The sequence below is a fragment of the Cygnus atratus genome, chromosome 1, assembly GCF_013377495.2.
Source record: "Cygnus atratus isolate AKBS03 ecotype Queensland, Australia chromosome 1, CAtr_DNAZoo_HiC_assembly, whole genome shotgun sequence".
NCBI classification, from domain to species: domain Eukaryota; kingdom Metazoa; phylum Chordata; class Aves; order Anseriformes; family Anatidae; genus Cygnus; species Cygnus atratus.
In genome coordinates, this window is record NC_066362.1 from 74,435,662 (window position 1) to 74,460,472 (window position 24,811).

General features: G+C 39.5%; 1 protein-coding gene across 2 annotated transcripts in view; it reads left to right on the plus strand.

Annotated features, from left to right (window-relative positions):
• SULT4A1 (sulfotransferase family 4A member 1) overlaps positions 1–24,811 on the plus strand; it is a 33,207-nt gene that overhangs the window by 6,506 nt on the left and 1,890 nt on the right. Inside the window, exons 2-7 of one of the 2 annotated variants that reach the window (XR_004779312.2) lie at positions 13,888–14,018; positions 15,453–15,533; positions 15,634–15,760; positions 18,221–18,315; positions 19,323–19,461; positions 23,200–23,329. Coding sequence is in view for 1 of the 2 variants with exons in the window: in XM_035550943.2 (XP_035406836.1) it covers positions 13,888–14,018; positions 15,453–15,533; positions 15,634–15,760; positions 18,221–18,315; positions 19,323–19,461 (573 nt within the window). In the remaining variant the exon portion in view is untranslated. The remainder of the gene's footprint in view (positions 1–13,887; positions 14,019–15,452; positions 15,534–15,633; positions 15,761–18,220; positions 18,316–19,322; positions 19,462–23,199; positions 23,330–24,811) is intronic. The other variant, XM_035550943.2, reaches the window with a different exon arrangement.

Sequence of the window (24,811 nt, forward strand, 5' to 3'; positions counted from 1 at the left end):
AAGCAGGAACTAAAGGTGGTGAGGAAAGATCTGTCATTAGGAAAACTTGTTTTTTTTTTATCTAGCTAGCAGTGTTTTTCTCATGTTTCTCTCATGAGTCATTCTTCAAGACAGTGAAGAGATCTTACTAGAGAAAGAACAAATGGTTCAGAAGAGGAAGAATTCTCTAGTTACCTAATAGGTATTGCTGGGTCTCTAGCATAATTGCTTCCCTACTGTGAAGTAGTGTAAAACTCAAGTGACTTGCTTTGTGAAAGAAGACTCAGGGAAGAGGAAAAAACTTGCATGCATCCAGCTGGAACAGCAGATCCTGCACAAGTTGGGGGCTCACTGGGAGTTTATCACTACTGCAGTCGTGGTCCTCATTGGTACCGGAGACAGAAGTGAAGAAGGTATTAAATGTTTCTGCTTTGTCTATGTCCCTGTTTATGAGGTGACCCTTCTCATCAAGTAACAGACCAATGTTATCTCCGGTCCTCCTTTTACTGTTAACATATTTTAAAAAGCTCTTTTTATTGTCTCCTGTGATACTGGCCAACTTCAACTCTGAGCTTTGGCTGTGTGAATTTTGTGTCTACAATGCAAGCAGCATCCCTGTAGTCCTTACATGTCACCTGACCTTGCTTCCAGTGGCCATACACTTTATTTTTCTGCCTAAGCTCTAGAAAAAGATCCCTGCTAGGCCAAGGCAGTCTTCTGCCCCACCTGCTTGACTTCTGATATTTTGGAATTGTCTGTTCCTGTGCTCTTAAGGGGTTGTACTTAGAAAGTGACCAGCACTGGTGGATCTCAATACTTTCAAAAGCAGTTGCCTGTGGGATGTTATTAACTAGTTCCATGCAGAGCCTGAAGTCTGCTCTTCCCATATCCAGGGTTCAAGTTGTCATGGCAGTTTTTTTCCTATCACCAAAGATTTTAAACTCAACTACTTCAGAGTCACTACGGCCAAGACAGCCACCAATTGCCTTTTCACCCATGAGACCCTCTCTGTTTACAAGCAACAAATCAAGGAGGACACGTTTCCTGGTTGGCTCCCTTAGTACCTGTGCCAATAAGTTATCAAGGAGTTTTAGGAATCTCTTGGATATGTTTGTATCAGCTGTGTGGTATTCCCAGCTAATATCTGCCAAGTTAAAGTCACGCAGAAGGACAAGGGTGGCAGATCTAGAGGTGTCCTTAAAGAATAATTCATCAGTGTTGTCATCTTGGCAGGGTGGTCTGTAGTAGACTTCCACAGTGACATCTGCTTTACTTTTTTGTCCCTTAATTCTTACCCTGAGACTCTCAACTATGTTGTCATCACCAATGGCAAGCTCTGTACAGCCCAGCCCTCCATTACATACGGTGCCAACCCCCCATCTCATCTGTCCTGCATGTCCTGTCTGAAGAGTCTGTAACTGTTTGTTTTAACACACCAGTCACATGACTTCCCACCAGGTTTTGCTTTGGGTCAGAGCCAAGGCTCCTAGCTCCTCTTGCTTGTTCCTCAGGCTGCATGCATTTGTGTAGAATTATTTCAAATGTGCTTCACTGTACCCCACACTTTGTTTTGGCATGCTGTCCTGTAGCTTATCACCAGCAAGCCTGTTTTTGTTCATTTCCCCCTTCAAAACTAGTTTAAAACTCAGCCATGCTAACTCCTGAGTAAACATCCTTTTCACCCTCTGAGAAGGGTGTGTCCTGTCAGGCACCGGCAGGCCTGGTGTTGTGCAGACCATCCCATGATCAAAAACCCCCAAATTCTGATGGTGACACCAGCCTTGGAGCTACGTATTAGGTCTGCCTAATTCTTTTAATGTTGCTCTCTGGTACTGGAGGGATAGAAGAAAACACTAGCTGTGTACCTGATCCTTTAACTAATTGCCTCAAGGCCCTGAAGTCCCTTTTGATTGTCCTTGGACTTCTTTTTGCTACATGAAAAAAGTTCTCATTGCTGACGTGAAAAAACTATAAAGGATAGTAATCAGAGGGCCATACCGGGCTAGCGTTTTCTAGTAATGTCTCTTACCCAGGCCCTGGGGAGGCAGCAGACTTCCCTATGGGTCGGGTCCAGTTGGCATATGGGGCCCTCTGTTCCCGTCATAAGGGAGTCACCTATGACAACAACCTTTCTTTTTCTTGTGACAGAGAGAGTCATGATACTGGGGGTAGGCTGACTTGCCCCAGGTGATCCCTCTAACCTGGATTGACCTTCATCCACATCATCATTTGCCTGTCCATCGAGTTCCAGAGCCTAATACCTTGTAGAATAAAAGCACCTGGGAAGGTGAAGTAGCGGAGTGGGGTTCACTAGCCACCCTGAACAGAAACCTGCTTCCATTTCCCCATCTCTTAAGTCCCCTTCTACTGCCTGGTGGTGAGAGAGTAGGAGATCCTTCATTTGTGTTGTGGTTAGCTGATGCTTCTGTCTCAGGGATGGTAAGAGTATGATCCCACCAGCTGACCTCTTTCTCCGAATCCCGAATGCTCCTCAGCCTGCCCACCTTCTCCCCGTATGTGAAATCAGTATTGACTGGGTTAGATAGATGATAATGACCTCAAAGACTAAAGAATTAGGAAAATTATGTAAATCAGCTCAACCCAGTTCATTCTCATTTCATGTTTGAGTGCACCCTCAGTAAGTTTGCAGGTGACACCAAGTTAGGTGCGTGTGTCGATCTGCTCGAGGGAAGGAAGGCTCTGCAGGAGGATCTGGATAGGCTGGACCAATGGGCTGAGGTCAACTGTATGAAGTTCAATGAGGCCAAGTGCCAGGTCCTGCACCTGGAGCACAACAACCCCAAGCAGCGCTATAAGCTGGGAGATGAGTGGTTGGAAAGCTGCCTGGCAGAGAAGGACCTGGGAGTATTGGTTGATAGTCGGCTGAATATGAGCCAGCAGTGTGCTCAGGTGGCCAAGAAGGCCAACAGCATCCTGGCTTGTATAAGAAGCAGTGTGGCCAGCAGGTCTAGGGAGGTGATTGTCCCCCCTGTACTCGGCTCTGGTGAGGCCGCACCTCGAGTACTGTGTTCAGTTTTGGGCCCCTCACTACAAGAAGGACATGGAGGTGCTCGAGCGAGTCCAGAGAAGGGCAACGAAGCTGGTGTGGGGTCTGGAGAACAAGTCTTATGAGGAGCGGCTGAGGGAGCTGGGATTGTTCAGCCTGGAGAAGAGGAGGCTCGGGGGGTACCTCATTGCTCTCTATAGGTACCTTAAAGGAGGCTGTAGAGAGGTGGGGATTAGTCTATTCTCCCACGTGCCTGGTGACAGGACGAGGGGGAATGGGCTAAAGTTGTGCCAGGGGAGGTTTAGGTTGGATATTAGGAGGAACTTCTTTACTGAAAGGGTTGTTAGGCATTGGAATGGGCTGCCCAGGGAAGTGGTTGAGTCACCATCCCTGGAGGTCTTTAAAAGACGTTTAGATGTAGAGCTTAGTGATATGGTTTAGTGGAGGAGTTGTTAGTGTTAGGTCAGAGGTTGGACTAGATGATCTTGGAGGTCTCTTCCAACGTAGACGATTCTGTGATTGTGTGATTAATGTTCATCTTTCATAGTGAAGATGTTAATGAAGGAAAGCAAAATACTTGAACATTAGACTGAATTAGGTTAAGCACATGTGATTCTTCATTCTTATTATGCAATCTTTTATTAAACGACTTCTTTCTTCTTTAAATTACTACTCAACTGAACACCCTATATTGGAGAGAAGAAACTACTGCCTGCATTGTCCCATCAGTGCTGCTTCAGAAGTGATGCAAGTTTTTGTATGCTGGACATTTGGTATGATTTCTTTGCTGCAGATTCTCTGACCTTGGATAAGTTATTTAAGCATTTTGTCTGCATTTTCCATTGGAGGCATATGGATGTATTTCATCTCTGACAGAATTTGTTTCATGTATAATGACTAGAAATTCTCTTAGAGAAAAGGTATCATCTACCATCTATATTTTTGTAGATAAACTAGCAAATTATAGCTCTAAATTTGAATCAAACATCTAGGTATTAGAGCTGAGCATATAATAATACCACTGTATGGGAATGTTTTTATTTTTTAGCTTGGTGGAAGGGAGCAACAAACAAAGGATTAATAACATGAAGCACCCAGCATCTAATCACTTTCAGCCTGTTCAAAATTTCAGTAACACTTTGGAGAATCTGGAGAGATGGGGCTTAAGAGCTGAAATAATTAGGGTTCTGTATACCAAAGTCCTTTACAGACTGATACAGACTATATAAACCATTTATGTTATATATTAATCCTGTAACACATTGCAGATTCAGTAGCAAGAAAAATGTTTTGCTCAATATATGCACAGACACACATGGCATGGCAGATGAAACATTTGGAAACATTCATTTATCTCATTTTGGTCAAATGAGACTATAGGCTTATGAGACCCACTGCGAGGAAAATGCACGGTACTGAGAAATGGCAGAAAGGAAGCATATCAGAGGCAGAAAGTGTATAAGAAATGTTTAGCTAGCTAAGTCTGAGGCAGTGGCTGAGATAGTAGAGGATATAAAGTGAAAGGAGGAGCAGTGGAGAACCAACTACCAAGAGGTTTTTGTTAATAAATGCCACAGTACATCTATAATTTAAAAAATGCAAGTTAATTTCATGTGCTTTTACCCACCCACCATTTATAGTGCAGGATGTGAAGGCCATCATCCTGTATAAGGCTGCAAGTTCTGGATGATGTGTAATGATATCAGATCACCATATGGGATACAGACAAGGGTGCAGAATTAGCCCTTCACTGTGTCCAAGTATGTGAGTAATAAATTCATCCAAGCCAACAAAATGAGACAAATGTGAAGCAGACGAGATGAGACACATGTTCAGAAGATACACACTGACTACCTACACAGCAGTTCAGATTTGCCAGTACAGTGGCTGATTTGCAATGTCCTGCTGATGCAAGGCAATCATAAACCCAGGTTAACTATACAGTTAAAAGCCTATTTACTGCTGATCAGGGTTGCCAGAGTAGCACAGAACTGCTGCAGGTATTGCTAAAATTGGATTGCTCTATGCATATGTAGTTGAAGTGCACATTAATAATGATCAATGTGAGTGCTTCTGTTGGATCAACAGCGCTTTCTATCAGAAATAGTGTGCTCTCTTCAAGGATTTTGCAGCAATACTGAGAAAACCCATGGTGATACAGATTGGCAGATCCCCTTTTGTACTCCCGATTAGATCTATATCCGTTTCTAATTTGAAGAGCAATAGCAGAATAGAAATGACTGTAGCTTGCCTAAAACTTCAGTTCAGCAGATAGAGGGAATGAGAGTGTGTTAAATATGAGTGGGGGCATGGGTACCTTGCAAAGAATGATTTTGCTCAGGGCAGCTCTTACGATGGGCAGCGTTCATTTGAGGGTGATTCTGTTTGAGACAAAATGGTTTACTCCCTGATCTTATACAAGTAATAGCTGACTAAAGAGACTACATAGTCTCATGCATGGAAGGTTAAAAATGTTCCTAGAAATTCTGAAACAACAATATGCCTCTTTTCCATTTTTTTTGCACATACAGCTCGTATTTTCAGTGCTTTCACATGACACTGTATGCTGCCTTCTTGTGATTTAACCACCTAATATATGCAAATATACATTAATGTGTAGGCAAGCTTTGTCCAACAATTTTCCTGGAAGGGATTGAAACGGAGGCATACAATTGCATTTCTGTTCGCTACACAAGTCTGAATGCCAACCAAAGCACTTCAAGAGGTGACAGTCACCACAAATGCTATGAGAACAACCTCAACACAAGTTTCTGATATGGAAGCCCTGTTGTCTCCTGCCTTCGCTGCATTTAGCTGCAGTCTGTATTACAACATTGTATTGTATTACAACATTACAAGACAAAGTGATATAGTTGTCCTAGAAATCAGTGGTGCTTAGGGTAATTAAGGACTTCTCTTTAATATGATTAAGTCCTTCAGGGTGATTTAAAAAACAATGACTTGTCATCACAGCAGTGTTCTTTTCTGCCTTATCCTTGGTACAGTGTTGTTACTTGTGTGAAAATGGAGGTGAATTTGATGCCATGGGGGGACTTATTGCTGGAGATTAAGTTGAGCTCTTGCTGGGGTAACGAGTGGTGCAGTTGGGTCATCTTTTCCATGTAGGCTTTAAAAGACTGGGGGAATAGGACTGCAGAGAAAGCAGGGCTTGGGATATAGCTGAGGTAAGATTGAGGTAACTGCATGTATCTTATGTGTGCTCCAGGGAGAAAGTGGGACTTGAAAGTCTAGTAATACACCATTGGCACATTGTGAAGAATTATCATTGCTAGTTTATATGGCCAGAGTTTGCCAGATAATTTCCAGATGTTTGAGACAGAATCTGCCTGGTAGCATAAAATAAAAGCAATAAAAGCAGTCTTTCCTCCATGAATTACTCTCCTGGTGGCCTACCCTTTCGCATAACTGCATGATCCGGTGCTCGCACTGCTGTTACGAAGGGCTTGTTTCTCTGAATTGCGTCATGAGGATGTCCAAAGTAGGATGTTCAGAGAGAAGCCCAAGGAAAGAAGGTGACAACTGAATGGACTAGGTTGACTTTAGACCTGGTCAACCTTGAATAAGTGTGGAAAGGGTAAAGAGGGATGTAATTCTGTCAGATAGTAAGGCAGCAAGCAAGACTGCAGCTTTAATTGATCTAGGTATTATTTCCATGTTCCCAACATGTAATATTCCTTCCAGAGATGTTATACCATACATTTTTTTTCTCTTTGTTTTAACAAGGTGGGTGTTGTGCTATCTTGTACCATGGCAGCACATTTTATTTGGTGAGTGGAAACAGAAAGCAAGGATTAATCTAAGGATATGGGTAGATGACCTCTTTTAAAAGCATCTGCAGTAGTGCAGGATTTTAGTGTCCTTAGCCTGCTGTTTGTCTTAAAGAACTGCTTGCAGAGCATTTTGTGTGAATATATTCTCATTTGTCTCAAGGAGAATTAGGTAGGTGAGTTTATGCCAAAAGATAAACTCCTTAAGCTAATTTGGCTGATGTGGTTTCACATGAATTGGGACAACTTCACACAAGCTGCTCCATGGGTGATGACGTCTGGTACTGACATGACAAGCATCCATGGACATGGACATATTTTACCAGACCAGCTAAGGCCTAAAGAGAATGGCCGTGAGTAAAGTCCTTCTCCCCTCTCAGCTACCAACCAGTATCAGCTGTCAGTGAAGAACCTGTAACAAATTCTGGGACACCTAGGTATGATAAAATCATGGATATGGGGACAAGCTTGAGAGCATAAATCCTGACTCATCATTCAAAAGGCAGAGAGACAAACCAGTGTCGTCTTGTTACTCAAAATCTAGGGATAAAAAAACAATCTGTGGACCTGTCTCTTGGTTTGTAGTGCTGGTAGTATGCACCTACTCCTTGCTGCAGTTCCAGAGGCTGTGAGGATGTTGTGGCTTCTTTGAGAGGGAAAGAAATATTTTTTTGTCCCAACTGTCCCCAGCAAGAGGCCTTTGCCTTGTGGTCCACTGCCTGTTGGAGTGGATTGGCATAACCATGGTTTGGATAGAGATTTTAGGGAGCTTGTGACTCAAGCTGTTTTTCTTCTGGTTTTATGAAGCCTAAAGTAGGGAACACAGACAATCCAGTTTTCTGCTCTCCATGTCTACACTGGTAAACCTAAGACAGAGGCTCCAACAGTGGCAGGCTGTCATCAGCATAGCTTTGTTGCTAGCCCGTTCCCTGGCACAGTTTGCCCTTTCCCAGACAGTAGGCTCCCCAACATGGGGTGGGAAGTAGCTGGAGCCAGGGATAGGTCCCAGGAAGCTACAGATGAGGCTGTCTTGTTTTTGGGAAATTCATCTCTATGGATGCGGGTTTGGCTGCCCAGCATGTCCTCCCAGAGAACAGGCCCTGGCATGTTTCACTTCCTAGTGTAAGGAGGCCTTTTTCTGAGCTGCTCCTGTTGCTGTTGCTAGGAGTGGAAAACACCACATCGTCTGCATTGCTTTTGGCAATGGTGAAGCCTTTGCAGTCGGTGCCTGGTCTGGGATGCACCGTGGTTCATTCTGCACTTCTCATCCCACACTCACTTGAGTAGTTAGTGCCCTAACGTAAGGGAGAATTAGGACTTGGGCCATCTTTTAAAAATAGTACTAATGCATGAACTGAAAATAACACTGTTTTGTAATTGTTTATTGTCTTATACATGGTAGTAATGCTTCTAAGGATAATATGTGTGTAAACAGTTCAGCAATAGCTTTTTAACCAAATAAAAGTACCTCTTAGCTCCAAGTAGAATACACTTTTTATAGGATACTGTTTACAGCCTCTGGTGCTGCACATTAAAAACACAGTTCAGACCTAATGGACCCAGTTCTGTATTTTCTGATATAAGTCTAGCGAAAGACGAGCAGAATTTAGCCGATTAGTTTTGTTTTTAAAAGCCATTAGCTTAAATGAAAACTAAACTGATTAATAAGTCTAAAAAGCCAAGACCCTACTTACTGAATGTTATTGGAAATCATACAGTTAACATTTGTTTTAAATCCAAATATGTTTAAGCTGTTGCTATCAGTTTCAGGATCTGGATTCAGTTTCCTCATGTTCCACAGATTCCTTTGACAGGTGAATATTGAATTTAGAGGCATTTAGGCCAAGTAAAGGGGGCATTAATCTCAGCATGAGTATTCAGTTCCTTCTGAAAATCAGCACCTTAATGAGGCAGTCAAAAATATTGGCAATATAACATAATTTCAGCCTTCATTCTGAATCATGAGTCTCATCTAGGAACAGAAGAATTGGAATATATGGTGTCAAGGTCTACATATAATTTTTATTATTAAAACCCTAAGTGATAAAAATAAAAATCCATATTCTTAGGACAGTTGGAATTCCAAGGTGTAGGAGAACAAGGACATATGGACCTGAAGAAGAGAGATTTTTATGGTTTGTTTTTATTTATTTTCCTCTAATGGAAAAATCTAATTTTCCCTCCACTACTGTAGGACAAAGATGAATTTGCCATACTTACCTGCAGATGTACACTGAAATTGGTGAAAAGGGAATGAGCTTGCAGGCAATTAGAATTGTGTGGGGAATTGGTTTATAGCACTTGCTAGACCAATCTGTAACAGCTTTTGCAGCCCTCATTTTTAATGAGCACTCTACGTTTACCAATGCTATAAAAAAAAAAAAACACCTATGAGTCATAATGGGTCTGTTGCATTGTATTAGTTGAAACTTGATCAAGCACTGGTAGATCAAATGAGGTGCAACTAATTGGGAGTGCTACAAAATTGTTAATATTAACATTAGTATTTATTATGTTTTTCAGTATGACTTTCCTTACAAGAAAGACCTTCACATCTTTGAGTTGCAGGCTTGTCCCATGTTAGCTGATGTGGAGGGGAGAAAACTGAAATAAACTACAGTAGAAACAATGGAGGGAAGGAAAATTTCACAGGAGGCATCCATCTTTGTATCTGCCACTTCACTTGGAACAAATCTGTGAGGTGCAATAGCTGCATGTGAGTGTGCCAGTGGCCAGAAAGTACTGAGAGGAGCCAGAGAACATTTGCCCTAAAAAATAATGCTCTCTCTTACAGAGGCTGTATTTGATGTTGAAAATAACGTATAGAAACAGAAAGGAATAGCTGCGAGGTATTTCAAAGTTCTGGTTATCTTGCTATGCTGTCTGGTTGCTGCTGGAGCAGTTAGGCTTACTGATAAGCAGAGACGTTATGGCCATGAACTAACCTTGCTAGTGTTGCGGAGGCACTGGCCTTGCAAGAGGGTTCCCATTCATTGTAGGGGTGATTGTGGGGTGGAAGGATTCTTAGTGAGTCCTGATTCTGTATATCATTAGGCTGCAAAGGACAGCACAGCCCAACTAGCACAGTTTCAAACTGCTGTGATGGGGCTTCTTTTGTACATGCCCTTATGCAGAGTAGAAATGTAGGTTCATAGGTAATTTAAAAGGATCTCTTAAAAACCTGCAGGTTCTGGCAGTAGCTTATTACTGCTGTTTTCCCATCCCATCTCTTTCCAGATATTATACGATAAATTGGAACACTACTTCTCCTGGGGCATTGTATAGACATAACAGAAAAGCTTCTCAGGGAAGAGTGTTTCTCGGGTACAGCGCTCTGAAGTTTCTCTGCTGACTAGGTTCATTTTAGTTGAAATTGGATAGGCTTTAATGAATTCCATGTCTGTTTTGGCAATATGACCTTGGAGTTAGCAGGGACAGTAGTCTTCTTCCAGGATGAAATGTGGATCTGCAGCAGCTGGAAGAAGGCAGGATAGAATCACTGGGTACTTATGAACGTTGCATCTGGTGCCTCATGCCCAAAGGCTGACAGATTAATCCTGTTTGTCTGTGACTGTTCACCCTTTCTGTACCATGCCAGGTGAGGCATGCACGTACAAGTGCATGCATTCAGAAACATAAGGAGAAGGTGATAGAAAATACTAGAGAATTCACAAGATCCACTGATTGGCTCCAAGAAAAAACTTTGGCTTTGTGTACATAAATGATAGCTTTTCCACTTAGTGACCTGGTCCTTTAATTTCACTTAAAAAGTGAGGAGCCCTCAAGTGACAATGCATCATAGTTGGCAGCCAGGCCAGAAATCTGGGGAGTATAAAGGTAAACTCTACACTTTTTTTTTCTTTAGCTTCCTTTATTTTCTTTTCTTTAATTTTCTTTAGCTTTCTTCTTCTCTCCAACAAGTGTCATTATTGCCCCTTTTACTAAGAAATTTTCTGTATCATTTAGATCTGCCCAAGTTTGGTGATACACAGGGTTTATCAGAGGGATTAAATCAACTCTAATACCCAATTCACATAATTTCTTATGAAAATCTCATTTTCAGCAATTTACTCTAGGTCCAACCCCATAAAATGGCGGTTCTCACACTTCAGACATCAGTTTGTCAGTTGGTTTAAACAGACAATTTCTATATGCTTTATACCCAGATGGGAAGTCAGGGGCAGCAATGGAAGACTCGCATTCACCTTCCACGGTGGCAAATTTAATAAACTTTGCTAGCCCCAGTCTAGGCTTGGGCATCTAGAAAATGGAGTAGAAGATCCTGCCCTAGGATCTAGGTCTGGAATTTGGGCTGCCATTTGTCTCTTGCTAGGCTAAGCCACCATTTCTAAACCAAAAGAATGTTCAGCTCTGTTGATATCTGTAATTTCAATTTGAGTTGTTCTTAATCCTAATAGAGATGTGAAGAGGTTTTATATATATATATATAATTTTATATAAATGGTTTTAGCTATTTTTCTCTGTAAACAAGTTTTTTTTACACAAAAAGTGAAAACTAGCACAGAGTTCACGGGTGGGATGATTCAGGATCAGAGATCCTAATGCATCTGTAGGGAGGAGAAACTAACCTGCTGGTTGGCCAGAAGCCAAATATCTATGCTATCAGTTTACAGTCCTCCCTGTTGTAGAAGAGTTTGCAGAAATAGTTATCACTATATGAATTAGAATAGGATGCTAGAGTATGTGCAGCATTCTATAGAATCATAGAATCATGCATAGCTATAGTAGTTTATGTATATGTGCATGTGGGTGCTTATTATTAGCACTGAGGTTCATAGATTCAAAGTACTGTTTTAAAGAACCTGTACTTGATCAAGATTTTTATTTTTGTCTGCCATGTGCCCAGCATTACTCTTAATGAATAATTATTTTTGATGGAAGCACATTTAGATGAAAACAGTGAAGACTTTTGAGCTTCCAGAGGCTCATTTTCCTCCAAATCAGAAACCTTCTTCCCCATGCCTCCTACAAACTATGTGGATTATAAGATATTTAGCAGGTCTTTTCCTATCTCTCCAGTGCTCTGTGGATCTTGCTGGTAACCAAGGCAAGTCTAGTACATGGCCACAGGTCTGAGCAGAACTAGGTAAGGCCATGGGGAATGTTCTTCTCAGCCTTTACCTCCTAGTTACCTGGTTGACTTGGTGAAGAGCTGGGTGGGAACATGCTGCTCTCCTGAATTTTTCAGCATAGTCTTGCCTCAACCCAGCATCCATCCTGTATTCAGGGGCACAGTGGAAATGGCGTCTTTTTGTCTAGAGAGCAGCTAAGAGGAGAAAGATTGAGACTTAGAAAGTCCTGGTGTTAGTGTTTATCCCTACACAGTTATTCCTTTTCCTTTCATGGAACAAGGTTGCTGTAATAGCATTTTTTTGCAAGCAGAATTGGAAATACAGAAATAAATTATAGAGAACCAGGATGTCTTCTGTCAGAATAAATATTTAATGACAACAAGGGTTGTGCTTATTCAGAGTCACAAGGACTGATACTGAAGTACCCTATGAATGTTAATTTTAATACATAAAATACATGCTTGGACTTCTAAAAAAAAAAAAAAAAGTAGAGTGAACAGCCTCAAGGGCAAGTGTGTATTAAGTCTGTGACAGCTGTCTCTGGGTGATGATAATGTAAAAGTTTATTTTTTTCAAGCAATTTTAATTTACTCACCAATCAGTCAGGAAACAAAGTCTTAAAGTACTTATTTTCCAAAGCAATTTTTAGAGAGGTGTGTTCTTTCATATTTCATCCAAACTGTGTTCACTCTAACCAGTCTCTACAGTATGTGAGTCTTTGTTTTTTTTTTCCTTACTCCTAGTGTAGATTTAAAAAAATAATCTGAATAATACAGCAATTTTCTTTTTGTTGGAAGAACATACAGGAATTTGTGCAAAATGTATCTTTGTTCATGTGTACAGTCATAATAGCTAACATGAATTACTTAATGAATTTACAAATTACTTGCAACTTGCAAATTATTTTCAACATAAATGGGACCAAAAGCATGATTTCTAGATTTGCAGCTAGTCTTTCCAAGGTCATGAAGCAGATAGGTTTGGGTTATTTGGTCCTTTAGGTAACACGAGAGAATAAATCCTGGTCTCGTTTTCTTTACTACTCGCAACACTTAAAGAATTGGTAAGTCTGTCACAGTATCCAGGATTTCCCATGTCCACGTGACTTGTCTTTTAAACCATGGGGTCCCTTGCCTGTTAGATCAACTTGATCTCATCTCATTCTGTTTTTCCATCTCACCAAAAGCCCATGCCTTTCTCTTTTTAAGGCCCTGGCGAATATCTCTGAATTTTGTTAGTCTGTTTAGAGTGTTTCCTGCTTTCCAGTCCTACCTGCCTGAAGGTGAAATCAGTTGAAATATTTTCCCTGTTCAAACTTATGTTTGAAATACCTTTTAACTTTCCAATGTGCAGTCATTAAGGCTATATTATTTATTGGTTGCTTTTGTAAGTGTCTTCAGACCGGAGAGAGGTACATAATTAGGGCTTCTAAAGCTTATGACTAACTCACTACATATTGATGTGGTCAGTGGTTTATCCAATCTATAAAATGGAAGTATAAATAGACCCAAATAATTATGTAACAGTAGAACTGCCTGCTGTTTAGAATAGAGGACACTGTGGCTGTTTCCCGGTATAGCCACTATAATGCATTTTATGAACTTGGATGACCTCTATCAGCTTCATTTTTTTTAATTTCTAAAAGTGAGATAGTAGTATTTGCCTAACTAACATTCATAGGGTAAGACTCAGTATATGTAAAATGCTTTCCAATTCAGGAAAAATACTTTTCCAAGTCAGGTAAAAGGACTGGGAAACAAAAATATAGTTCTATTTAAGTTACTACCAAAGATAAACCTCAGATATTCTATGTGAAAGATCTTCATGTGTTTAAAAACAAAACAAAAAAACAAAGGGAGCAGACATACTACATTAAAACAGTAGCTATAGACTGAGTTCAGAGCAGACTCTTAAGGACAAAAGTTATCGTTATTTCTATGTCTAGGTCTCCCTTCATATGCTTCTGTTTAGATAAGAACTGTAATACAATCTGTTCTCTTTCATTGTTTGGTTTATGCAGGCACAGGCTTGCTACAGGAAGTGGTTTATCTAGTGAGTCAGGGAGCTGATCCAGATGAGATTGGACTAATGAATATAGATGAACAACTTCCAGTCCTAGAGTACCCTCAGCCTGGTCTGGACATCATCAAGGTACAATGTATTGCAAAGAAAGTCTTTCAGCATTTGGATATCTTTTTTGTAGGCTCCATATTTATCACTTCATCTCATCCTGTGTCCTTGTCCTTTTCATCACTGGACTTGCTCAGTTTGTTGAAATGATTCAGAATATTATTGGGTTATTTTGAAGTTGCTTTTATTAAGCTTGTTTATACTCTATGTAATGTCTTAAAACATGTTTCTCAACATCCTAAATATCTTGAGAATGGATTTCTTGAATAAGAGTTCTAAGCCTCCTTTCCTTGGAAGCTCCCCAAATACGACTGATTTGCTTTGATCCCTTTCTTGAATTTGCAAAAGAACTACACATACAGAGATCTGTGGATCTATAGACCCTGTACTCTGGATTTGCACATCTAGGTCCTTAGAGACCCAGGGTCTGTGAATCTGTAGACTCTGTAGTGTAGTTAGAGGAGTTTGGAATATTCTGCTTGAAATGATTTCCATGTTATTAAGAATTACTCAGACTAGTGGCATGGCATGTGTGATTTTATTATTGTTGTAACTACTTTAAATACAGTCATATATTGGAATGATTAGCCAAAATACTAGGCTCCATTCTAGAACTTCTACAGTGCTTAATGAATTGTGCTAGCTAAGGCTGGCATGGATAGATCGAAGCTAGTTCTGGTCACTGACAACTGCAGCATCAGCCTGCTTTTAAGCTGAGAGCATTTAGGGGTCAGAGGTTGCTTTTCTTTTTCACTGTCACCCTATTCCAGTGAAACCTCAGTGCTACTTCACGGCAAATATGTGGTGGCAGTAGTGAGCGGTTTAGTTTGAGGTTACACATTATGAATACTATGTGCTAGCAACTTGATCTAATACCAGTTTATGCAGCTCTTCTCTCCTGAGAGATTGTGTCATAAGACATTTTTTTCTGAAATTATGATAGAAAAGTGCTTTCTGTTTGAAAAGTGTTAATATTCTCAAGATAAACCTCTCGACTGTCTAGGCCTATTTTTGAAGATAAAATTGCAGGGTTATAATTTTGAAGTTAAGAAGTTAAGGATTTTCTGAAGCTCCTTATTTAGAGCTTCTTTTTTCACAGAATTTTAGTGGAAGTATCAGAGGAAACAAAGTTAGTGTTACACCAATAATGCTACAGTTACACTCTTCTTGAAGGTCCTACAAATGGAAGTAGTTTCAAAACAAAACAAAAACAAACAAACCCCACACAACGATTTCTACAATTTCTGCACATATGCATTATCCGTCCTTTTGATTTAAAAAAAAAAAAAGATGCAATTCCATGACCTATTATCTAGTTGCAGACCCCTATTAACTTAAGTGACTTAGTGAATGTGACTCAGGACGGTAAAGGACGTCAAGTATGACGGCTCAGGACAGCTCAGGATGTGCCAAGAACTAATACACAATAAGAAATGTTTCTTTGCTTTATTTTAGGAACTAACATCTCCTCGCCTCATAAAAAGCCACCTACCATATCGTTTTTTGCCTTCAGACCTCCATAATGGCAATTCAAAGGTAAAAATTCATGTTTATTTAACTGAACCAGCAGCAGTTGTTTGTGCTTTGGGAAATGGGGGGGAAAAAAAACTTTTAAGATTTTCTCTCGCTGTTGTAGGTAATATACATGGCTCGCAACCCCAAAGACCTGGTGGTGTCCTATTACCAGTTTCACCGCTCCCTAAGAACCATGAGCTACAGAGGAACATTTCAGGAGTTCTGCAGAAGGTTTATGAATGACAAGTGTAAGGAGCACGTGCACATGCTGTTACACATGTATTTTCATCTCTGCATTCCCTCTGCAAGTACAGAAATGAAGTGGATAAAGGTGCAGTTGTTTTGTTTATAGAGTAGGGAGGTTGCTACAGATACAGTGCTGCATAGACTTAGATTTGTCCATGTGGACTGTGGCCATGCCTTCTTAATAACTGCCTTACAATTACTCACCCCATGGGCTTGATACCATTCTACTTCACTCAGGCAAATTCTGGTCTACTCTATTTTTTAAAATTCAGTTTGCAAGGCAGCAGGTACCCTGTGAAAAGTGGTGAATGTGCCTGGCACCTGTTGCTTTCAGTTCTCTGTGCTTACCTACTTCAGTAGTCTTTCTGCTCCTCAAGAAACATTTGCCATGGTAATTCCTTTAATATTTTTATTTAATTCTGGAACTTGAAATTAGTTGCTAGCAAGATATCGGTTAATGCACAAAAATGTCTAGTTTTGCATGAGACTGAGTGCATGGAGTACATCAGTAGAAATATATCAGTAAGTTGAAGTGAGCCCCTGTAAGAAAGCAGCTGTAGGCTGTTACTGTCTGAAAATATACCACTGAAATGAGAATACAGTAACCTGCATTACAGCAGCTCAGTAGATGGATACCCAGTAACTCCTTTGAGCAAGGGCTGTATTGTGACACACCCACCAACTGTTCCCATTCCAACTGCACTACCATAAGTAGCTCTGTTGCACCAACTCAGTAAACTTAGGGGGAGGGCAAGCCCTATGTTCTCACATAACTGGCTATCATTGGGCTTGTTGCCAGTGGATTGCTACATGTAGCTAGTGAGATTAAAAAAATTAGCAATTTTTTTACTGTATTCTTTTTCTACAAAATCTTCTCTGATACCCTAATGTGATGCTAAGAAGCCACCCAACACCTTGTGATCTGCTCTGAGACCAGGATCTCTTCTAGATCCAAATTTCCTTAAAGTTGGAATATGGAGGACTTGATGCTAAAGAAGCAATATAATACTAAAGGGAATTTAAAAGTAAAAGCCTGCCAGTGGAGGTTAGTTAACAGGCTTTATAACCTCTGTCATTTTCTTTTGTGCAGGGAGGGTGAATGATCTCCTTCTGTTCTAGTGCACCTTCAGTTTTTTCTTCTACATTCCCCAGGAATGGGAATCTTGTCTGTAGCCTGTGAGCAGGAACTTCTAGACTGGAGACATATGAAAGATATATTAAAAGGCCTAATATAGAAGGGAAGTTCTGTATTCTTTTTCATATGAAACTGACTTCTGTGCATTGAAAACTTTTCATATACCAAAATGAAATTGTTCTTTTTCAAAGGGAAAAGGTGGCTTCAAAATACAAAGCTAAAAAGTTAAATGTTTTGTAGTGATGTTTGCCGTAGAGATAAATGTGACTAAAAATACTGAGAAAATGTGTAAAACTGCTCACCGTGTTTGCTTAGCTCCTGCCTTGATTATCTGACATACTTTTGGGGAATTTATCACTGGTAAGAAAGTAATATCCAGAATGCATTTCTCTTCCAGGTTTCATTTTGGTAATATTAGCAGCAAAAGATACTCTCTGGGTAATAAATGCTAGTGTCTGTACCTCTGCTACACACATGCAGATGGACTGAAATCAGCACAAATATGGACTTTATCAGAGAACTGGAAAATAAAGGAAGAAAATTTGGGGTAGTGTGCGTGTTAGAATTTCTAGTAACCACTGCTGGAGCAGAATTGGGAACGTAGGCCTTCCCAGTGTAGCACCTTGGCTACAGTATACCTGAGACCATGTTCTGGCATAACTGTGTCAGTTGCATGGAAGTACTAAGAAAGTTACAACAGAAGAGAATAGGTCTTAAATTTTAGAGGGGACAAAAGATGTAATGATAAATAGAATATTCTGTCAGTACATCTTCAGTTTTCTGAGAATGACAGTGAAGAAAACTTAAGTCTGTTTCCTCAATACTTAACTAACTAAGAAAAGATAATGGTTGTTAGCAGGTTTTTTGTCCATCATAAAAGATGCTCTATGGAATTTTCCACTAATGAGTATCTAGCTTCTAGATGATGGAAGGTGCAGTGTGATAATGCTAATTGCGGGAATTCACACAGGTTAGAGCCACTGAAAATCTGCCTTTTGCAAAACTATATAATTTATGTTTATGTTGGCTCCACTTCTGTGTAGTAGTCAAGCATTACTAATACTGAGCTCTAGAGAGGTTCATAGTGAAATATAGTTACATTTTCAGTTGAACATTTTTTATGACAGGTTAGCTCTTTTGAATATTCCAAACTGATAGAAACACTCTTTTTCAATTAAATTAATTGATGTGCATGGCAATGGGTCAAAACTAGGTGGTTCCTTTGGGGCTATGAACCTCTCCAATTATTTTTTTTCACTTTTTGAAGAGGAATTAATAACAGTATTTTTTTTGTATATGCCTATCATAATATCTCCTGTACCTGTAGTAGGATATGGCTCTTGGTTTGAACATGTCCAAGAGTTTTGGGAACATCACATGGATGCCAACATGCTTTTCCTCAAGTATGAAGATATGCACAAGGTAGGTTACATGTAGCAAAGAGGTATTTTAATTGCTTTTAGCATTGTAGCATTTAAAACATATGAAGGGAAAAAAATGGTTCATGTTTCCATAGTTGAGCTTCCTAATGTCTGATACCATTTTTAAAGCACTGGCATTCAATTTGTTCCATGTACTGTCAGCACTTTTGTAGAAGCAGTAATTTACTCAGGAATCCACCTGCATGTGTAGGTGCTCCATTGCTCGCACAGAAGGCAGAGAGGTGTAACTGCTCAATGCTTGGTACCCTCAACATTGGGTGTTCACTTAAAATAAATGTCTTACTGTGTGCATTGTATCAATGAGAACAGAGGTATCACACTCTCATCAGGGGGTTTATCCTATATATTTGGCACTTATTCTGATTATTTGATTGTTCTTACTGTCATATGGGAATCAGTCTTAATTGGGGATGATCATGTAGCATAAGGTGAACATAATTCTAACGTCCTTACAGTGCGTTGGCTAACAAATCCACTGTATTTTAAATCAGAAATGTAATGGAAATACTACATAGAACATCAATTTCCATTTCCTATTGCAATAATATATTTTTGAGAATTAGTGAGAATATTTCAAAATGCACATTTATATAAATTCCAGCTTGTATTTTTTCTTAAACCTTCTCATGGAGCTGGATGCTAAAAGGTGTAATATAATCAGAATAATTCAGTAACAATGATTTCAAACCCATTATTTTGAATAACAGTATATTCCTAACCCCTCAGTGAGGGATGCTGCTGAAAGCTGGTGGCATCACAGCATCACTCCGCTTCCTATCTGTTCTCCCCTATTTACTTGGAATATGTGGGTTTACTTTCAGCAAATAGGAAGGTGGGAAAATTTTTATGGTGATGTTTCTGCAACTTTTTCATTGATATTTTTCCCACTCATCAGGACGTAATTCACTTTGAAGTATTTAAACTCATACAAAAAAAAATCATTTAAAATACTGTAAAATAAACTCATCTTTAAATGCTCTCTTACAGGACCTAGCAACAATGGTGGAGCAACTGGTGAGGTTTTTGGGAGTTTCTTATGACAAAGCACAGTTGGAATCCATGGTGGAACACTGCCATCAACTCATTGATCAGTGCTGTAATGCAGAAGCGCTTCCTGTTGGCAGGGGTATGTTTAAAACCCACAGTAAAACTTAAAAGAGTGGAAGTTGCAAGAAGCATCTGACAGCTTAGTAACATCCAAGATACTCTAAGATGTTTGCAAAATATTGCTCTATAAATGATGTGAGGAAACTGGTACAATTTTGAGGTTTGTTTCGGAATAAAGTCAGGTGGAAGTGATTAAAAGAATGGAAACATTCAGGATCAACAGTGCATATTGAGCATCATCCAAACTGCTCTGTTGGAGAAGACAAGATGTCTTTTTGGCTTACTTCAACTGATTGAGCTGTTAATGCTGGGAAGATTGCTTGGCTCCTTCTGACATTTGGCATGCCAAAGCCCATACAATTTCATTTGTCCTGGCCTAAACCCTTGTGTTTCATTATATCAGATTTTCTAGAATAGCAAATCATTCTAGTTTCAAGGTATCAAATGAGAAGAACTTCTAGTTTTCCTTATGTCTGTTTTTCATTGTCTCTCAGCTGTTTAAAATGTTTGTAGCTTATAGATGTTTATTCTTGTGAGGCCTTTCTCTAGGAACCTGAAGTGTCCTTTGATCTGCTGATATATCTGTATTTCAACAATGCCAAGAAATCAAGTCCTTTCTCAGTCTTCTTTCTGATAAGCATAGGAAAGTGGACTCAAGAAGTCTCCCTCTACTTATTTTCTGTGGGCTGCATTACAACACTTAAGAGCTCTTTTTAAAAACAAGAGCATAAAGAATGAGATGGAGATTTCCTATGTCATTGTCACAAGTGCCTTGTTCAGGATAAAAATCACTTTATCCACTGATTTAATTCAGTTTTAACTTTAACTTTGTTTCCCTCTCCCTCCTTTGTCCATCTGTGGCCACATTAGCACTTTTTGCTACAGCATCAAACATGAAGCTCATGCTTATCGTGACCACACAGTCTTTTCAGAGGAACTGGTTGAAATGTTAGAAATGTTATTGTCCCTTATTCAGGGAGCATGACCTGAATGCTTTGTTCTTAAGCTTCTGTGTAGGAGCCCCTTCCATATTACTTCTCTCAGCCAATCTTCTTGTTATGTGTGAATTTTATTAGCTGTAATTTTTATAATTCTCAAATCTCTGATAAGAATATAAAACATCATTAGTCCATCTTCACTGCTAATTTTGAGTAAGCCAATTGTTTATTCATTTATCATGCATTTTATTGACTGGGGGGGAGGCAGTGTTAACCTTGGCTGGCTGCGAGATGCCTACCAAGCTGCTCTCTGACTCCCCTTTCTCAGTGATACAGGAGGAGAAAAAAGGATGAAAAAACTTGTGGGTCAAGATAAAGTTGGGGAGTTTGCTCACCAATTACCATCACAGGCAAAACAGACTTGACCTGGAGAAGATTAATTTATTGCAAGTTAAAAATAGAGTAGGATGGTGGGAAACAAAGACAAAACTAAACCTACCTTTTGTTGCTTCTTCCTAGGCTTGATTTCACTGCTGACTCTTCTACCTCCTCCCCACCCTGAGTGATGCAGGGGGGAATGGAGGTTGTGGTCTGTTCATAACAGTTCCTCTCTGCTGCTGCTTTCTCCTTTCACTTTGCTGCTGCTCTGGTGTGGGGTCTGTCCCACAGGATACAGTCCTTCACAAATTGGTCCAACATGGGTCCTTGCAGTGGGTTGCAGTTCTTCAAGAACTGCTCAAGCATGGGTCCTATCCATTGGGTACAGTCCTTTAGGAAGAGACTGGGTACCCATGGGCTGCAGCATGGCAGTGTTCCGACATGGTCCTCCCTTAGCTGTGGGGGAACAACCTGTTTCACCACAGTATTCTACATGGACTGCAGGGGAATCTCTGCTCTGGCATGTGAAGCACCTCCACCCCCTTCTTTTTCACTGACTTTGTTGTGTGCAGGGTTGGTTCTCTTGCATTTTTCTAATTTTTTTTCACAGCTGCTTCACAGCAGTTTTCTCTCCCTTTTTTAATAATGTTATCACAGAGGTACCACCAGCTAATGGTGTTCAGCTCTGGCCAACAGTGTTTTGGAGACAGCTGGAACTGACTCTGTCCAACATGGCAGGCAGCTCCTTATCTCTTCTCACAGAAGCCAGCCTTGCAGTCCCCCTTCACCCTCCCCAAACCTTTCCACATAAATCCAATACAACATTATGTAATTGCATTAAAAAAACACGTCACATGCCTTACAGAAGTCCATTGTATCTTTGCATTCACCTTTACTCAGTCAGACTGTAATCTTATGAACATTCAGTCAGGTTTGTTTGAGAGGATCTGTTTCCCATGGAAGCAGATCACTGCTATTCTTTGACCTTTGTCTTTCTTGGCAGAGCCTTATGCCAATTTTCATTCCCCTGCACAGACTGGTCAGGGTAACTGCCCGTCAGTAACTTGTGCTGTTTGTATGTTGGCACAAACATTTCAGAATGTCACACTTTACAAAAGCTATTGCTCAGACCTCCTTGCTTTTATGTGTGACTTTGTAAAAATAGTACAGAAAGGCTTTTTGTATGTTACATAGGAGCTGTACATTCCAGTTAGTACTGTAGGACCTGGAACCTGATTTCCTGTGGGTGGTTCTGCCATAACTGTGATATGGCACCTTTTTTTTGTCCCAGTTCAGTTATGTTATGATAAATAATTAGTTCTTGAAATAACTATCTGAAGTTTGCTGGCTTGAGGTAAAATTTTGGTGAAGACAAAGAAGTTTGTAGTTACAGAGATTGTTTTCCAGTGAAGTCTTTGGTAGTCTCTACTGCATAGTGTGTTTTTTCTGCTCTTAGATATCTTACTTTCAACTCTCATCCTGCCCTCCTCTTGCTTTTTCAAACTGAAAAATTCAACATGTAATACAGGTTGTATCTTTTATAAAAAAGAGACCATCTCATTTGCCATAGAATTTTACAGCAGATTACCAAACTCATATTATCACCTCACTTCTCTGCTGTGAAGGCAAGATCAAAAAATGAGTCTGGTAAGGCATCTTGAATGCCTCAGATCAAGTGTTTGATATAAGTTTAAGATCTTACAAACAACAGAGCCACATTTTCTTCAGTTCAATTGTATGAAGTAACACAAAAACCTAGATTTGTATCTAACCTCTGCTACCTGGAGATCTGTGGAGCAGCAGCACAGCTACATGCTGTGCACAGCCAAAATCCCTCCTTTTTGCCCAGTGAAAGCCAGCAAGGCGGTTGTGAGAGAAAGGTGAGGCTGCAATATCAGAGAAACCAGAGAGAAGGGAACACAGCTGCTGAGTCCTTCAACACGCAGAAAGGTCAACCACTGCCACTGCTCCCCAGGTCATCTCCATCCAGATAAACTGGGTGATGCCCACTTTTGCACGTACCATTCTGTGCATGGTATTAGTGTTCATTGTTCTGTAGTGGAGCCTGCAAGCCCCAGCCAAGGGTCAGAGCCTCTTACTGCTCTCTTCTAACAAACCTTTCAAAAAGATACTTCCATTTTGTAATAAAGAAGGAAGGGAGCTACAACAGCTGATTTAATATTTTGTCACTTGTTCACTGTGTGCTTTTTAAAAAATAAATCCTTATTTTGAATTTCTTTTGTTCACTTGTCTCTGGCTTTTACAATATTTTGTTACTTCAGAATGTAGCTTCATTAACAGTGCTTTGTTCTTCTGTTCATTTCTGTGACAGAATTGTGGCGGTTACATGACAGTTTATTGGAATTTGTTTCAAATATTTTTAATTTGTCATTAGTTACATTTATTTTGCTTTATTTTAGTTCTTCATTTTTTTCTTTTAGCACATTGATCTATACTCTGAAGATAACCATGAGCTGCTGTGAAAGCAGAGCAATGATTAGATATATTATTTACATTTGACTCATATCACATCATAAGTTACACAATTGCATGATTCAAATCATAAACCAGGTGGGTGACTTTTTTTGACAACCTATAAATTCATGTGGTTTAAAAAAAAAATTACAAATAATCCACTGCATTTGTTTTGTAAAACCTGTGATTTGTTCATATGTGCTGTTAGGGAGATTCAGAAATAAAAACATTCCTCTTTCCCAAGTAGAGGAAGAAAATACTTCTTAACATTATTGAAAGATAAATACAGGCTTTTATGTTTTCTGCTGTACTTTATGCAATTAGAGTTACCAGAATAAAACTATCAGATGTTTCTGATTGCAAGACATTTCTTAATGGTCTGTTTGATACGGGACAAACTTGGCAAAAACAAAATGATGCATTTTTAGTCAGTTTCAGGTTCTTTTGACCCTTTTGATCCTGAAACAAACCGCAACACTATCATACCTTCAGGAGTTATAGGAAAATCCTGATTTCATTAAGTGGCCCTTGTCACACATACTATATCATCATGTTAATGTCTAATTTATAGAAGTTTCAGACAGTTTTGTCTTTGGATTCAATGATAGAGTTGCTGCATAAAAGCAATGTTAATTAAATAGATGTTCTTCTTATGCATCAGATGTTTAATTAAGTTCCCTGCATGTAGTTTTGTTCTTGCTGTTATGATTAAACTGTGGTAGCATAGTCTCAGGGTAGCATAGTCTCAGTTTTCCTTTAATTTATTCCAGCTGAACAAGCCTGGATTTTGTCTTTATTTATACCCAGTATAAATGAGAAGAGAATTGTTTATCTCAGTCTGGTTACTCCTTGGGGCTTATTCATCAATAAGTAACCCAACAGGAATACAAGTTAAAATTTGTTGCAGAGTAACAGTTGCTAAGGGGACTGTAGCCTTTGACTGGTGACTTCAGCAATGTCATCAGGTTGTATTACTAGTTGGGTTCAGTAAAGTAGAAGAATACTCCATACAAGGTAAAAGTGTTCAGTGTCCATACTGTATCCACCAAAAGATTCCTCTTCCTCATGTACAAAATTAAAACTTAAATGTCATAAACTGGTTGCATGGCATGTGTTCTTGTCAATATCTTGTCAATAGATACAATCTGGGCATTCACTCGTATTTTACAAATCATTTCTTTCCATTCTAAGAAACATAAATTGGTCTGTTGAACTTACCTTTAAACATGAATTTTTAGCATAGTTGATTTCTAGTATTTTATCTCAGTGATCAAAATTCAATAATCAGCTTAATGTTCTGTATTTCATGCACCTTTTGAATTGTTTTCCAGTGAGTATATGGTGAAGGCACGGTCATTTTGAAATGTATTGTTGTTAGCTGATGGTATTATTAAGCATCCATATTTTGAACTGACACCAGAAATCAACTTGTAAGTTAATATCCAAAACAAAATCTGTATTTATAGTTAATTAAGGCTGGAGCAGTATCTCATAAAAATCTGAATTTTTCTTTTATAATACTCTTCCAGTGCAGATGACAAGGCATAGGGCACTTTTTTTTTTTTTTTAAGTCCTCAC